We start from the raw sequence: 18,031 nt of genomic DNA on the forward strand, positions 1-18,031 counted from the left end.
TTTCCACAGCAAGAAACAATTCCTTGTCCTGTAAAGCTCTGAGGCCAATAAATAAATATAAAGCCCACACATGAAAATAGCCTTTGCTCCTTAACATGCAAAGATTTTCAGTGCTACTTTTCAATCTATAGCCATCACGAGCTTCCAGACAGCATCTAAATATTGGAGGAAGGGGTTTGCATTAGACTGTACTTAAAAATCTGGTGTATCCATCATTCTCTCAGCCTACCTACCTGACAGGGTTGTTGCCCAAGGATACAATGAGGGGGAGAACTTTGTAAGCTGCCCTGAGCTCCTTGGAGGAAGGGTGGAATAATTGAAATGTAAATTAAAAAATGGGGATTCTCACCATAGCAACAAAGTATCAAGCCTCATTTAGGCTGCAATCCTAAGCACAGTTATTTGATGATCCCACTACACTCAGTGGGGTTTATTTTCTAAGTAAAGATGCTTAAAGTTACTCTACACTTACTTGTTTTTCTTTCTTTCTTTTTGAAGTACAACCTCAATGTATACTCCTCCCATGAGTAAAGTCAGTACAGCAAGAGACTGGCTTCGCTGGCACACTTGGAGTCATGCTTGAGAGAAAAGCTGCCTCAGGTAAAAGGTAATAAACAGGTTCCTCATATAGCTTCACGTTCTTCACAAAGGCATCCAAAATCCTACACAGTAAGCCCACAGTAAATCCCCAACTTTTGTGGTCCTGCAGGCACATCTGAAAATCTAAGAAACTGTTGTGGGGACTACAAAATACCCATTTCATAGAAGAAAAACTGGCAATTGTCAATAGACCCCCAAAGCAAAACACCAACACCCCCCAAAACAAATAAAACAGCCAAAAAATCAATAACCCCCCAAAAAACAGGCTCCCCCCAACCAAACAATCCCCAAAGTGCCCAAACCTTCCATCAAAATAAAAATAAAAATGGGGGGGGCAAAGGGCCTTGACAGATGCCAAGGAGATGTCTGAGGACACCATGGTGCTCACAGGTGCCATGTTGGTGATCCAAACAGTAAGAAGTTCCTTCCCATAGTGTACTCAAACAAAAGAATTTAAAGAAGGTTCTCGAAGGGAGAGGGTGCCAGGATTCCACCTCCCATCAACATGTTAAACCATAAAAGCAGAATATAACAGTACTATACTATATTGTACTACAGTACTTTTATATTGGTCACTTTCCCATGTTACTTATTATTTAACTCATTTTTATACAGACTTAGGTTCTAAAAAAAATAACATTTTAAATGATAAAGATCAGAACTGTATATTCCCAGTAAAAGAAACTAAGCTTGTGGTGACTATTTTGATGGGGAAATGACACAATGTGGTGACCTTTCCCTGTTGTTCTTTTTCATTTCAGAGAACTGAAATTATTTATACATATCAAGTAGGAACACCAGTAAAAAAATTAAACATAATATTATTTCAGGTTATGTTTCTGATGTAGAAGAAGGCCATCACTGTTATTATATTCATCAGACAGGGGGAATTAAGGCATCGTAAACAACGTTAACAGATAATTCCCAAGACACTTGAATCATTAATTATTTTTCAAAATTGTTGCATACTGTCCTTGTACTGTGTCTTATGAGTAAGAAAAATTAAACTACTCCATTCTGCAAGAAAAGGTATTATGTTTTGCTTATGCATTGATGACATGGATTTGATGCACAAGCTTCTCTACAATGGCAGTTTTCCAAAATTTACTGTACTAGAGATCTATAATAAGAGTTCTATTGCTCTTCCACAGTTGTGTTCTCACAAATCTGGCAGAAAGTGACATGAATCTATAAAGGCCTTAAATACTACACCCCCTCCCCAAGTCAAACAAACCATTACCGAGGTGTTTTAATAATTGTTGCCCCAGTTATGGTGTTGATCTCTTTGAGTATCTCATCCCAAAACATTCCTACCTGTAGGCACTCCCAACATAGATTAATCTAAGTGCTCCGTTGACTGCAAACACTTCAACTATTTGGGGACAGACTAGTGTTTATATATGGTAAAGGCTGACGTTTTCTTGTAAATTTATATTTGACCACGGTCTAAACTACATTTTCATATACATCTGCAAGAAACCATCCCTATTATCACAGAAAGAAATATTGCGAGTTTTTCCAGTCAAAGTATCAGACAAGCTCACTATTTTATGCTTGTTATTCTGTTCTAAAATATACTGCACCAGTACATAAGAAGAGCCCTGCTGGATTAGAACAAAGGTCGATCGAGAATTCTGTTCCCACCATGGCCAACCAGATATTTCTTAGGACCCCATAAGCAGGACATCAACATAGAAGCAAATTCCTGTTTATGTTCCCCACCAACTGGTAGTCTATGTATATTACCTCCAATATTGAAGGTAATATATAGCCATGACTAGAAGTCATTGTTAAGACAAATTAATGAAGGATAACTCTAATTCTCTTTTAAAGCCATCTAAGTTGGTGGCCACCATTATATCTTCTGGTGGTGAATCCCATGTGAAGACCTATGTGAAGAAGCACTTTCTTTTGTTTGCGCTTTCATAAAGGTTTATGTAACAAACATTGTTTGACAAAGAAGGGTCACAACACATGGCGTCATGCAGGCACTGTAGGCAATTTAGCCAGTTGAAACACTGATGAAGGAGATGCCAACCTTCCATTTTAAATTTTGGCAAGGTTATTATTTATTATTTATAAAAATATTTGTATACCGGACGACTGGAGGAGAGCTAATGTTGTCCCTATCTTCAAAAAGGGCAAAAGGAGGAACCGGAGAACTGCAGACCAGTCAGCCTAACATCAGTCCCTGGAGAAACTCTGGAGCAGATTATAAGGCAGTCAGTCTTGAAGCACCTTGAAAACAATGTAGTGATTACTAGGAGCCAACATAGATTTATGAAGAACAAATAAGAACATAAGAACATAAGAAGAGCCTGCTGGATCAGGCCAGTGGCCCATCTAGTCCAGCATCCGGTTCTCACAGTGGCCAACCAGGTGCCTGGGGGAAGCCCGCAAGCAGGACCCAAGTGCAAGAACACTCTCCCCTCCTGAGGCTTCCAGCAACCGGTTTTCAGAAGCATGCTGCCTCTGACTAGGGTGGCAGAGCACAGCCATCATGGCTAGTAGCCATTGATAGCCCTGTCCTCCATGAATTTGTCTAATCTTCTTTTAAAGCCATCCAAGCTGGTGGCCATTACTGCATCTTGTGGGAGCAAATTCCATAGTTTAACTATGCGCTAAGTAAAGAAGTACTTCCCTTTGTCTGTCCTGAATCTTCCAACATTCAGCTTCTTTGAATGTCCACGACTTCTAGTATTATGAGAGAGGGAGAAGAACTTTTCTCTATCCACTTTCTCAATGCCATGCATAATTTTATACACTTCTATCATGTCTCCTCTGACCCGCCTTTTCTCTAAACTAAAAAGCCCCAAATGCTGCAACCTTTCCTCGTAAGGGAGTCGCTCCATCCCCTTGATCATTCTGGTTGCCCTCTTCTGAACCTTTTCCAACTCTAGAATATCCTTTTTGAGATGAGGCGACCAGAACTGTACACAGTATTCCAAATGCGGCCGCACCATAGATTTATACAACGGCATTATGATATCGGCTGTTTTACTTTCAATACCTTTCCTAATTATCCCTAGCATGGAATTTGCCTTTTTCACAGCTGCCGCACACTGGGTCGACATTTTCATCGTGCTGTCCACTACAACCCCGAGGTCTCTCTCCTGGTCGGTCACCGCCAGTTCAGACCCCATGAGGGTATATGTGAAATTAAGATTTTTTGCTCCAATATGCATAATTTTACACTTGTTTATATTGAATTGCATTTGCCATTTTTCCGCCCATTCACTCAGTTTGGAGAGGTCTTTTGGGAGCTCTTCGCAATCCCTTTTTGTTTTAACAACCCTGAACAATTTAGTGTCATCAGCAAACTTGGCCACTTCACTGCTCACTCCTAATTCTAGGTCATTAATGAACAAGTTGAAAAGTACAGGTCCCAATACCGATCCTTGAGGGACTCCACTTTCTACAGCCCTCCACTGGGAGAACTGTCCGTTTATTCCTACTCTCTGCTTTCTGCTTTTCAACCAATTCCTTATCTACAAGAGGACCTCTCCTCTTATTCCATGACTGCTAAGCTTCCTCAGAAGTCTTTGGTGAGGTACCTTGTCAAACGCATTTTGAAAGTCTAAGTACACTATGTCCACTGGATCACCTCTATCTATATGCTTGTTGACACTCTCAAAGAATTCTAATAGGTTACTGAGACAGGACTTTCCCTTGCAGAAGCCATGCTGGCTCTGCTTCAGCAAGGCTTGTTCTTCTATGTGCTTAGTTAATCTAGCTTTAATAATACTTTCTACCAGTTTTCCAGGGACAGAAGTTAAGCTAACTGGCCTGTAATTTCCGGGATCCCCTCTAGATCCCTTTTTGAAGATTGGCGTTACATTTGCCACTTTCCAGTCCTCAGGCACGGAGGAGGACCCGAGGGACAAGTTACATATTTTAGTTAGCAGATCAGCAATTTCACATCTGAGTTCTTTGAGAACTCTTGGGTGGATGCTATCCAGGCCCAGTGATTTGTCAGTTTTTATATTGTCCATTAAGCCTAGAACTTCCTCTCTCGTTACCACTATTTGTCTCAGTTCCTCAGAATCCCTTCCTGCAAATGTTAGTTCAGGTTCAGGGACCTGCCCTATATCTTCCACTGTGAAGACAGATGCAAAGAATTCATTTAGCTTCTCTGCAATCTCCTTATTGTTCTTTAGTACACCTTTGACTCCCTTATCATCCAAGGGTCCAATCGCCTCCCTAGCTGGTCTCCTGTTTTGAATGCATTTATAGAATTTTTTGTTGTTGGTTTTTATGTTCTTAGCAATGTGCTCCTCAAATTCTTTTTTAGCATCCCTTATTGTCTTCTTGCATTTCTTTTGCCAGAGTTTGTGTTCCTTTTTATTTTCTTCATTCGGACAAGACTTCCAATTTCTGAAGGAAGACTTTTTGCCTCTAAGAGCTTCCTTGACTTTGCTCGTTAACCATGCTGGCATCTTCTTGGCCCTGGTGGTACCTTTTCTGATCTGCGGTATGCACTCCACTTGAGCTTCTAATATAGTGTTTTTAAACAACTTCCAAGCATTTTTGAGTGATGTGACCCTCTGGACTTTGTTTTTCAGCTTTCTTTTTACCAATCCCCTCATTTTTGTGAAGTTTCCTCTTTTGAAGTCAAATGTGACCGTGTTGGATTTTCTTGGCAATTGGCCAGTTACATGTATGTTTAATTTAATAGCACTGTGGTCACTGCTCCCAATCGGTTCAACAACACTTACATCTCGCACCACGTCCCGGTCCCCACTGAGGATTAAGTCCAGGGTTGCCATCCCTCTGGTCGGTTCCATGACCAACTGGTCTAGGGAATAGTCATTTAGAATATCTAGAAACTTTGCTTCTTTGTCATGACTGGAACACATATGCGGCCAGTCTATGTCCGGGTAGTTGAAGTCACCCATTACTACCACATTTCCTAGTTTGGATGCTTCCTCAATTTCATATCTCATCTCAAGGTCTCCCTGAGCATTTTGATAAGGAGGACAATAGATCGTCCCCAGTATTAAGTCCCTCCTGGGGCATGGTATCACCACCCACAACAATTCTGTGGAGGAGTCCGCCTCTTTTGGGGTTTCCAGCTTGCTGGATTCAATGCCTTCTTTCACGTATAGAGTGACTCCGCCACCAATACGTCCTGCCCTGTCCTTCCGATATAGTTTATATCCAGGGATAACCGTATCCCACTGGTTTTCTCCATTCCACCAGGTCTCCGTTATGCTCACTATATCAATGCTCTCCTCTAAGACCAAGCACTCCAGTTCTCCCATCTTGGTTCGGAGGCTCCTAGCATTAGCGTACAGGCACTTGTAAGCAGTGTCTCTCTTCAAGTGTCTTTGGCACTTGTGGTTTGGCCTGTGGTAATTTTACTCTTCTGAATTTATATCCTGTGCCCCTGCTCTCACAATGCCTACTTCTAGGCCTACCCCTTTTAAAATTTCATCATTTCTTTCGTTTTTATCCCAGGGGGGAGGTTTATTCTGAACCGGACCTTCCTCAGCTCCTGTCGGGTTTCCCCCCTCAGTCAGTTTAAAAGCTGCTCTGCTACCTTTTTAATTTTAAGTAAGAGCCTTTGACTTTTTTGAGGGGAGAAAAACTTTCTGTGGAGCGATGTGAGAGTTTGGTTTTCTAGTCAGTCACAATACCCAAGAAAATTAGCATTCTCTCCCCCTCTCTCACGCACACACATCAACATCCCAGTGGCATCGCTAGCAAAATGTCCATTATTTTAAGTGAATTTGAACAGTGCCTGCAATATCTTCTAGTATGGCCCTCGACAGAGGGGCAAAGGGAGTACATTTGTACAAGCACCACCACACTGCTAAACAGCTGCTGCTGCCCCAATAACTCATGAGTTGCATGAGGCAAACAAGCTGATCCAGAAGCGCAGCAGCAGGTATCCCTTGACTTGAACACAGCAGCTGAAAGGGCAAGCAGATGAATGAGGAAGCAGGCCCCTCTCAAACCACCCCCAGCCCTGCCATCTCAGTTGCCAGCCCAACACCCCCGAGAGAGTGAAGGTGGACTAGGTGAGGGGCCCTTTTGAGCAACTTCTGCAAGTGACTGACCTGCCTTGCACCTTGTTTGCTTGTGTTAGGTTTTAATCCTAGACTCAAGTTTCTGGGAGTGAGTCAATGGGACTTGCTTTTGAGCAGACACAGGAAGAGTGTGGTGTTAATCTATCTCTCTTTATTTATTATCACATTTATATCCCATTTTTCCCTCCAAAGAGCTGAAAGTGGCATAAACATTTCTCTCCATTTTATTCTCACAACAACCCTATGAGGTAGGATAGGCTGAGAAGCAGTTACTGGCCCAAGGTCACCCAGTGAGCTTCATGGCCGAGTAGGGATTTGAACCCTGGTCTCTCAGGTACCAGTCCAACACTCTAACCACTCTGCCACACTAGCTCTTTACCCCCAAACCTCTTTTAAAAGCAATTAGGCATGGCTTACTTAGGTGTCACTGCAGTTATCCAACAGGAAACTAATATTGTGTCTTTTTAAAAAACTGCAATGACCAACTGGTTTTGACAGTAAGTTATTGTACCCTGAGTACTTCTTTTTACAATGGTGCGTGCAAGAGAGAGAGAGAGAGAGAGAGATTAGGCTGAGAGTTGGTTCAGTCACCAAAGCTATGAATCCATACATGCTTAGATTCTTCTTCTTCTTGTCATCATTTATCAGGATTGGCAATCTGGTGTTTTTTTGGGGGGGGGTATTTTGCAGTAAAATATCGGGATAGTAGAATGCAGTTAAAGCTATATGTGCATACTGTGTGTGGGCTGCTTTCCTGGCTTTATCCATGTTTGTTTTTCTCTACATGGTATGTGAATGTGACATGATATATTTAATTATTATTAGATTTATATCCCGCCCTTCCTCCCAGTAGGAGCCCAAGGTGGCAAGGTATATTTGTACGCAACAACCCTGTGAGGTAGATTAAGCCAAGAGTTGGCTCACTCACCAAAGTTGTGAAATGGCACACCTACTTAAGAGTAATTTTTTTTCTTTGCATCTTCTTCTTGTCGTTTATCAGGGTTGGGAAACTTTCGTTTCGCTGTAAAATATCCAGAGGATTATTATGATTATGGTGTTTGAACTATTTACAACTGTTGTAAAATGCCTTGTGAGAGCAGGAACTCTCTGTTAAATAAATACATCTTAACTGTGGATTCAAAATCACTGGCCACATTGGCAAGACATGTCATAAGCAACAGTTATTGCCAATAGATGGCCAGGTGATGTGATGTGTGTGGGAATGCAGGGGGCCCAATCCACTTACAGTGCACTGGGGCCAGGAAATCCTGCTGGCACCCCTGCTACACAGGAAAGAGCTCAGTGGTAGCTCATATGCCTTGCATGCAGCCAGTCCCTGGTTCAATCCCTCGCATTGCCAGGTAGGGCTGGGAAATCTGAAATCCTGAAGAGCCGTGGTCTGGCTCAGTATAAGTTTCCTATGTAGCAAATGCCTACGGCCATACTACCCTGAACATGCCCGATTTCATCTGATCTCCGAAGCTAAGCAGGTTCAGGCCTGGTTAGTACTTGGATTGGAGAACGCCTGGGAATACCGGGTGTCGTAGGCTTAGAGGAAGGCAATGGTAAACCACCTCTGAATACCTCTATACCATCAAAACCCTATGACTATATCCAAAAAAGATTCACAGGGTTGCCATAAGTCATAATCGACTTGAAGGCATAAAACAACAACAAATGTAGGAAATGCATACAAGTGTGACTATTCCACTTTTCTTAAACAAGCTTTTCTTATGCAGAAAACATGTACTAAATCCACATGCATGAATTTGGAGAAGGGGCCACAGCTCAGTGGTAGAGCATCTGATTTGCATATAGAAGGTCTGCAGGGCTGAGAAAGGCTGTTTGCCTGAAACCCTGAAGAGCTGCAGCAAGTCAGCGTAGACAATACTACACTGTGTAGATAATACTGAGCTAGTTGAACCAATGACTCTGACTCAGTATAAGGCAGCTTGCTGTTTTCCTGTCAAAGAACTGCTTAAATGAACATTTTAGCACAAAGGGAAGGGAGGGAAATCGGACAGGAGTATGATGGAAGCAAGTGATGGCTTCCAGCAAGACAGAGCCTTGTAACCAGAAAATTCAACATCACAGTACACCCATAACAATGCAAAAGTACAACTTGAAATTGAATTGAAGTCAATGTGTTTTACACTTAAATGACTTTCTTAGACACATAATGAAAGTTTTTAGGTGTGGGGTTTGTTTGTTTTTTTAAAAAAACCCTATATTCAGCTTTAACAAGAAAAATCAAATGAGAAGGAGAAATGCCTAACACAGAGAAACAACAGAACATGTCTCTTCATTGGAAGGGTTTAACAGTCAATCCCTCTTCCCAAGAAGCTCTGGGACTTATAGCTCTGTGAATAGGGGTCTCCGAACAACTCTCGACACCCTTCAAAAACTCCAGTTCCCAGTATTCTTTGGGGAAAGCCATGACTATAAAAGTGGTATACTAGTGCTTTAAATGTGTTGGGGCCTCACTCCAAAATTTGCACATTTCAACCCATTCATTTCTCCTGCTTCAGCACGAATGCCTGACGAAAGAGGTTTGTGTGTACCACACATGCCTTTCCAGTTACAATCTGCATGTATAGGAAAGTGCTTCACAGGACTCATGTATGTGAGAGACGGGGGGGGGGAGGGAGAGAGGGGGGGAGGGAGAGAGAGAGAGAGAGGGAGAGAGGGAGAGAGAGAGAGAGAGAGAGAGAGCATGGCACCAGATTCCTGCTTTGTATATTCACTGTTAGTGTGAGAGAGCATGGCACCAGATTCCTGCTTTGTATATTCACTGTTAAACAAATGGTTTGCACTGTTGCCTCTGACAGCAGAACCACCTTTTCACAGTCCACAGAGAGGGACTGATTTAAGGCATCCTCTCCCCTCAACAGATGATCGCTACTGCCTAACTTGGCAGCAATATCTACTCAGAGGGAGAGACTAAGGTCTCACATGCAGTAGCATGAGTACAGTCCACTACTGTGCCTGATGATCTATGGACCACTGTATGTACAGGTCACATGGATCACTCCCCTCTGCTCATCCCTTCAGCAGCACATTCAAATATATCACAATCCAAAGACATAAAAATTTCAGTTTTACTCTGCCAAATCATCTAGTTCCCACACTGAGAAGGGGGTGGGTGAGGATAACTAAGTAGCAACGTGAACAAAAATAAATACTTCAACTTTTCACAACCAATAGCTGGGAGTACATGTATGGAAGAATCTTCTGCAGAAGATGAAAAATAAATAAATACATAAATAAACCTACCACAGACATTATAACAATATAGGATTAAATAACTGTCTCTGTTGCACATCTGCATCCTCTTGGTATTGAACATGTGTATTACAAAAGCCCTTATTCACACATGCTTTTGATATTTCTGTATTTCATCACACACAGCTGCAGCTTATGAAGAATTGTTACAAAACAAAATGTTAATGCAGGATTCAGAGCAAATTTGGGAGAAAGCTTTGCTATATTTTCCCCCTATATCATTAACAAAGTTGTCATCATGGGGGGGGAGGGATAGTTGTTGGGGGGATTTAACGGACTAGCCATTTTTGATAACTTGAGGAGAAAACAGATGCACATTTATTTATTTATTACATTTATATCCCACCTTTTCCCCAAGGAGCCGTGACTACATTATGAATCTGAGTTGAATTCTATGATTTGTTTCAACAGTGTATATGCCACACAGGAATTTCTAAGTGGTGTACAATAAAGTTATGAAAGATAAAGTCAGTTAAAATTAGAAAAGAATACTTAAAGTTCCCATCATTCCTGACTATTGGCCATGCTGGCTAGGGCTGATAGGAGTTGTAGTCCACCAACATTTGGGGACCCAAAGGTTGAGAAAGGCTGCTGCAACCATAACACCACACTGGCTGTCTTTAAGAATCGTTGAGCACAGCTTTGTTGCACAGCTTTGTTACACAGGGAGGTAACTTGTTTGATCTCAGACACAAGAGTGGCTGTATACTATAGCCAGCGTGGATTTTTCACATTCCGCAATGTTAAATTGAAAATACCCCCCATGCCATTCTGATGTTTCCCATAAGCTCATTTCAAAACAAAACCTTAGAAAACTCATAGTCCTGAACTCAGAAACACTTGCTTAACAACCCTCTCAATTTTCATGGCGATACACAAAACAAGCAGAGAAAATAACGAGTTCAAAGTTTAAAAAGAGAGAAAAAAACCTAGTGCTCTTTTGGACTTTTTTCTGTCAGAGACATATGTTACCAAATTCTTGCAAGCTACACAGCAAGTGGATTGGACTGTGAAAGACCAACCCAAATTGTGTTTGCATTTTGACAAATTTGTAGGGCAGTACAATATCTCAGAGAGGAGGTCAGGTCTCCTGCTCCCCCGGTGCATTCACTACAGCTGCCCAATTTCCCTGCTTTTTAAAGTTTGATAGAAATATCTGTAGGCTATAGGTTAAACCGCAAGGTTTTTTGCTTATTAGCGAATATGATTTAAATGTACATGTGGCTGTAGCATATCAGAACACACCTGTAGCCAAGTACTTACAGCTACACCATTTGTTTCCCTGCCCCCTCGCTATCACTACGGCTGCCTTATCATCTTGGTGTGTGTGTGGATTCTGGCTTCCTCAAGCCCCAACTTCTCAAATAGCAGGCAATGTAAAAGATCTCTGCCCAAGACCCTAGAGAGCTGCTACAAGTCAGAGTATTCAATAAATGGACAAGTAATCTGGCTAGGTATAAAACAGTCCCAGATGTTCCTGTTGCTGGAGAAGGAAGCATCCCATCTCAGGTAAAGAGGTACAAGACGCTTTGTTCCCCAAAAGGTGGAGCAGCCAGCCAGTGGCTATATTATCAACCAGCCATACATACATTTAAGAGAGAGCTCAAAGTGCATTCACAGTTCTGTGTACCTTTTTTGAATGACTTTTCCCATGAAGGACTTCAGACGCCTTGGAATGGGGCTATGTGCGAACTCACTTCTGGAAGTACAAGTGTCACACAGTAAGACTAGAAGACAATTGATCAGTTCAAAATTAATATTGTCTAGTGTTAATTACAGCAAGGCCCAAAATGAACCCAAGGTGCTCTTTCTAGACAGCTGCCCTCTTCTGGTTTTCATGCAAATCTATGAAATCCTATTTCTCCTGAAAACTGCTCCGTCCAAATCCTTGGAATTAAAAAGTATCACATCTCCTGGCTTCTCAGTTGGTTGCAAAAGATAATTCAGCCCTGACCTTTCTGAATAATAAAAATACAGCTTTTTAAATATGTGCTATGTGTAAAATACTACAGCACGTTAATGAATAGAGGACATTTCCTCTAGCAAGATCTTTACCCTCTGAAAGTCAAGGTCTGATTTGGTGAACATGTACACATATATTTTTCCTTCAGTGAGTTAAACCTTTTGCATGTTTTGTAAGATGCAATCCTATGGCAGATATAGAAGTATACAGTTGTTGCTGGGGTTAGAAGGGGGGAAATTGGCTTCTTTTGCACAAAAATTTAAAAGAATCATCAACACATTCAAGATTATTCAAACATGGTGTGCCCTTGAGGACAACAGAAGTAAGTTTATCCAGTGAATGTGCAAACATTATATTGGACCGTAACATGCAAGTTTGAATTTCTCAGTTTCTAAGGGAAACAAATTTCAAGCTTTCATACTCCATATCAAAACAAATGACATTGCGCCAAGGATAGATATTAATCCAAATATTTTACTGCAATCAAAGGTCAATCCCTTGTTATCCATGTATTTTAATAAAAGGATCCTGCTCTGGTAGCTTCAAGAGATATTGGGGGAGTGTGGAGAAAGTGAGAGAGAGCAATACTACCATTTATCAACCCAAACAAGGATTTAAGTGCATACCAACTTTGTTCCTAGAAATACATTTCTTTCTGTTTGCACACACTTGCCTTGACTTTGGCACTATAAGACTTTTGAGCCCTGGCAGCAATCCAAGCTGCAGATGGCTTGAAATGCAGCCTAAACTCAGTGTGTGGTTCATGAAATACTCCTTACACCTGACCCCTACTTTACACCAGGCACAACGCACAAGCTGAACACTACCACTCAGAAAAGCTTTGTCAGGCATCTTGATATCTGGAAGTCTCTCCTCAAGGCATTCGTTAAAGCCAGATGGCCAAAAGTGGGGAAAATGCAGTAAACTGAGAACTTCATTAGTCAGAAGGGGGAAAAAGTAGGAGGGTGGTTAATTTTGTCATGTTTAATCTTTTTTTAATGGTGCATACTTTTGGATTTTTTAACTGGGGAGGTCTTGAATTTTGCACAAGTTCATCAATTCATGTAAAACAGTGACTTTAAAAATGTTGTAAAAGGCAGCATATTTTTTGCAAGTGTACCTTTTAAATATCTCACAATTATACATAGGTATCTGGTTCTCTTCCTCATATAAATTCTCATCTACTCTAGGTAATTTAAGGATAAGCAACGTGATCATTAAAAAATGGTCAACAGTGATATACAAGACAATCTCCATCTCATATTTGCTGTTCACATGCCTATTTTGTTTGCTAAATTTTCTCTTAGTGTCCAAATGATGTAAAGTTTCAATGCTACATACACTATTTCATATTCACATACATGTAAGAGAAATAACATCCTATTACATTTATTCCCATAACAAGAATGATTATAACCTTAGCATTTGTTTCAGTGTTTATACTGCATGCACCTTCTTTCTAAAGTTGCAGTTGGGTCAACCAAAAAAGGTAACAAAATACCATGTGACTTAAGCAACATTCAAAATATGTCCAAAGCAAATAATAGGCGAGAACCAGGATTCAAATCTCCACTAGGCCATGAAGCTCACTGTGTGATCTTGGGCCCGTCACTGTCTCTCAGCCTAACCTAACTTACAAGGATAAATTGGGAGAACCATGTTTGTACACCACCTTGAGCTCTTTGGGGAAAAAGCTGGGATATCAATGTAACAAATAAAAAACAAACACAGATGAGCAGAAATATATTAATGGGCAGTGCTCCTTGAACAGTTTCCATACTTCAAATTCTAAATCCAATATCCATTCACAGATAACTATGAACTGAATCAACACTGTTGAAACTCAACTGCAATAACTAGCTTTGATAGAATTATTTCCAATATATAGATGTCAGCTTCTTTGATCTTGTCAACCAGTCACCAAATAAAAGGGGCATGTATTTCTTCCCATTTTTCAGCAATGATTAGTGATATAGATGAGCAACACAGCTACAAAATCCCTTAATTTTATTAATTATGTTAACACTACATAACCAACAGTAATAAAATTTGTATTTTTAGCACGAGCTCCAAGCATGCAGTAAATCATCCTGTTCCTGTGCGACTAGCATAACATCCCTTTTTAAATATGGTTTTGCAGTCTGACCATATATTCTATTTTACAATGGAAGCAAAATATATTTGGATGGACTTAGATTCATAGCATGCCAGAAATAACTAGTCCGGTGATGAAGATTTGCCCACAATGTTAATAAAATTTCAGTCCAAATTAGCATAGCCAGACAGAACCCCATCAGAAAGGAGAAACTGCAGGACATTTTCATTAATGGGTGGAAATGAAAGACATGTTTTAAAAATACATTATCTTTATATCAAATTAGACTGAGTTTACCCAAACCTAATAGTTGTATTCTAACACAAAATATTGTATTTCAGGAACTAAAACCAAACTGCATGCATTCCACATTCTACAGAATGTCTAGGATGTCTAATAGGTAACCCATCATATAACAATGGGTTAAGGAAGACAAGACATTAATTTTATAACAAATCCTGAAGTAAAAATTTCATCAGGGCACCATGCAAACATATTTTAAAACAACTTACAAGATGCATATACAATGGAAATGTACAACGTGATTGTATTCACGTTTATTGGAAGTAAGCCCCACTGCATTCAACGGGGTTACTAACTTGTGTGTTTATGATTGCAGCTTTCAAAGTGTGTAGACAAAAGAAAAACCTAGAAAAAAACATTAAAGATATATCGAAAAAGCCAAACTGTAGTACGAGTGCTTTATTTGTTACACATTAATATCTGTAACTATATAACTTGAAATAACTGTACTGCCACTTAATTACGTATTGATTTTCAAATGGGAATTCATATCAGTGCACATTCTGATTATATCGTGTTGTTGAGTTCCCCAATATTAATAATGATCTTCTGGTACAGCTGAAGTCATTAGGTAAGGTGCTATTATCTGCTTCTGTGATAATGATCGTTTTTACAGTTATTTGGTTACTAAAATATTAGTCTGACAGAAATGACGGTTCTAACCATTTCTTTAAAGTCCCAGAAACTGATAAATAGCTTTAAGGGAACAACATCCAGATGCTGCTTGCCTGTACTGATTTCAAATCTTTAGTAATATACTGCAGAAACATGTATGTGTGTTCATTTTATTATGTATGCATCCTAGTGGGCATTATGTGCTCTTTCCTTGTGTACTTTTGTTTGTGAGTGTGTGTTCACTAATGTATATGAAGTAAGGAAAAACTTAATGTTCTGTGTATAAATTTTTTCACTAGAATACTGAACAGTTTGTAACAGTGAATGTATTTATGAATGTACCTGTCTAATTCAACAGCAGTGAAGAAAAATGTCAGTTATAAAAATAATATTCATTTACAATGTTATCTGTTGTTCGAAAGGCCCTCTTTGTATTGTTAATACACATTTACAAATAGAGTCTATTTTTTTTAAAAAAAGAATGGCAATTTTACAACATTCTGAAAGACTATTAGCATCATATGTATACATTAAGAAAAACCATTTAAAATATCCCTGTGGAAAAGGCTGTTGTCATTTTTTACTCGTTCACAAGATTAGGTTTTCCCAAAAGCGTATTTTGCAAAGTACAAACAAGGAGTTGCAGAAGAGCATGGCGAGCATCATCTAAACTACATGAGCAAAAGGCATAGAATGTCCAGTGTGCCTCATCAAGTACTTGAGGCTATTGTTCTTTCCAAAAATAAAAACACCCCCAAATTGTTTCATGTCCTTGGCTTGCCAGGTTTTGAGGAATGCCATGTGTCTCATCCTCTTTCCTCCAAACAGTTAAAGCTATAGGCAATATAACAGTCAAGCTAGCTACAGGCTTCTACTGAAGCAGCAGCAGCAATATATACTAAATGGTCACAGAGGTAAAATGCAATTTGAATCGACCTTGAGAAGAAGAAAATGACAACAATTGTTCAAAAAGCCTAAAGAGCTTGATATGGCACAAAGATGACTTACACATTGCAGTACACCAAACAAATTAGTGGTACCCAGGTTAGAAATGGGAAAGGGTATCATCGTACATCCTCCCGAGTGTCAACTGCCTAACTAAACGCTTGTTGCTCATGACTAGTTAATTTGTATTCTGAGAGAACAGATAATAAATTCAAACTGAGAAGTAATTTCAGAAGTGGAAAACGTGAACACAGCAACAGGGAAATGTGGCAATCTTGCCACACCCGTAACCAGAAGCATCAAAAGCTCAGTCACCCCCCAAAAGCATCACGCCTCATGTGTTTCAACTGGCTTGTCAAATGTAACAGAGTTTGTTTTCTCCCTGAAAAGTGCTCACATATGTTAATAGACACTTCTGAGGTCAAACTTCAGAGTAATAATTTTTCAAAAGATGCTATAACAATGACTCATGCTTGTGCGTGTGTGTAGGAGGGAGAGAGACAAGGCTTTATTTTACAAAGTTCACTAATGTAATATAGGTTAAGGAGAAGTGAACCATGCAGCAGCAACATAATTATATATTTACAATGCACTATTTAACTCATTTTGTGATGCACTGCACTTCAGTCCTAGTAGTAAAGGGCCTGACTTGCTATCTAAAACACATACATACATAAACACAAAATAAGAAAGAAGTGTTGGCCAGTCCATACCCCCCTTTAAAAGTAGTGAGCACTCATTTCCAAACCTTTTAAATACAACTATGTAAGATCATCCCATGATCAATATTTAATGGAACACTGTAAAACATACAGTATGGGCATGCAAGCAAAAAACTCCCAAGGATTTTATTAGGTCATCTCTTTGCCCTCCTCTGACCCTGGCGGCTTTTCCATATGTGTCAAATTAAAAGTTGGGAGTGTCCACAGTGCCTCTCCTGAGAGCAAAATGCTTTTATGTTCCCAACACACCGAGCCCAGATCACCTCCAAAGTCCCCTAACCGGCCAGTTGCATGGTTGACACTATCCAGGCAGATCTTGTAGCATAAGGAGGGTGCTACCTGGGCACTGCTGGCTCATTTTAATTAAAATAGCACACACATATATACACACACCCCACTGTGCGTCCGCCAGAAGCCAAAAGGACCCGATCTTGACTAAATAGGAACGTTCCCTTTTGTTTTTAACACACACCATAGACTGTTAAATGCATTCTGACCTTGCTCATTTCATATTATGATTATTATTGTCGTTATTTTCTCGCCTTTGGCTGTTTTTGTCAGCTATTAGTTCTACTCCTTCATGATACAGAATTCAACTCAAAGGAGGGAGGGAGGGAGGGAGAGAGAGAGAGAGAGAGAAAGCATGCCTGTAATTTACGCCAATCAACCATCCATCATCCACTAAGTGCCTAATGGTATCCTATTGACACTGCTGGACAGCCCCAGGAAATCCTGCTTGCAGTACACACACCACATACCTTGGTTTGGAGATAATGAGGGTAGTAGTAAGTGTACTGAGGGTACATTGGTTGCTGTTCCAAGCGTTTGCCCATGTAGCTGGAATCTTTATCTCCGATGCAGGGAACTCGTTGACAGGGTGTAGTGCCCCAGGCCTTTCTTCCTCTTAAACCACTATTCCTGACAGTACTGATGACCGGTGAGGCTTTTTGTCCAGACTTCCTTGCCTTCTAACCGCTCGCTAGTTCCAAACACAGCAAGAAGCAAAAAAATAAATAAAAATAAAATAAAAAATAAATTTAATTTAAAAAAAAATCAAAATACAGAATAAGGAACGTTATAGCTATAAATAGATAGAAAGATCCTGCTCCGCTCTTCTCCACCCTCCTCCCCAACAGGATTTTCCTTCCCTGCCCCCCCCTTTGCTTGAAGTAATGTCAATTGCCAGAGTCTGGAAAGGGGGTGTGCAGGGGGGAGTCCTGTTGGAGAAATCAGGAAGATCGGGTAACTCCAGATCTCTGCAGATCAGCTTCCTCACAACCCTTCTCCCTCCACCCTTTTACCAAAAACAAGGGGGCGGGGAGAGAATTAAAAAATTAAAAAGGGAAAAGAAAAAAACGGGGGAGGGCAGCGTCTTGGCTTGCCACAGCCCAGTTGCTGCCGTCTCCCGTACGGAGTGGCATGGTGTTTCTGGGCTTGCCTTGTCTTTCATTCAAACCCCCTCCTCGCAGCCGGTGGG

The 18,031-nt window shown here is 40.4% G+C and overlaps 1 protein-coding gene and 1 pseudogene across 4 annotated transcripts in view; one reads left to right on the top strand and one right to left on the bottom strand.

Moving 5' to 3' along the window:
* The window catches only part of RBMS3 (RNA binding motif single stranded interacting protein 3), a 734,215-nt gene extending 716,683 nt beyond the window's left edge, over positions 1-17,532 (bottom strand). For 3 of the 4 annotated variants that reach the window (XM_061586167.1, XM_061586164.1, XM_061586165.1), the window contains exon 1: positions 17,313-17,532. In XM_061586167.1, coding sequence (XP_061442151.1) covers positions 17,313-17,387 — 75 coding nt within the window. In that variant the 5' untranslated portion in view covers positions 17,388-17,532. Of the gene's footprint in view, positions 1-11,541; positions 11,611-17,312 lie in introns of all 4 variants that reach the window. The other variant, XM_061586166.1, reaches the window with a different exon arrangement.
* Positions 8,061-8,179, top strand: LOC133365751 (5S ribosomal RNA; annotated as a pseudogene).
* Positions 17,533-18,031: the final 499 nt, after the last annotated feature.

Source organism: Rhineura floridana, chromosome 10, assembly GCF_030035675.1.
Source record: "Rhineura floridana isolate rRhiFlo1 chromosome 10, rRhiFlo1.hap2, whole genome shotgun sequence".
NCBI classification, from domain to species: Eukaryota; Metazoa; Chordata; class Lepidosauria; order Squamata; family Rhineuridae; genus Rhineura; species Rhineura floridana.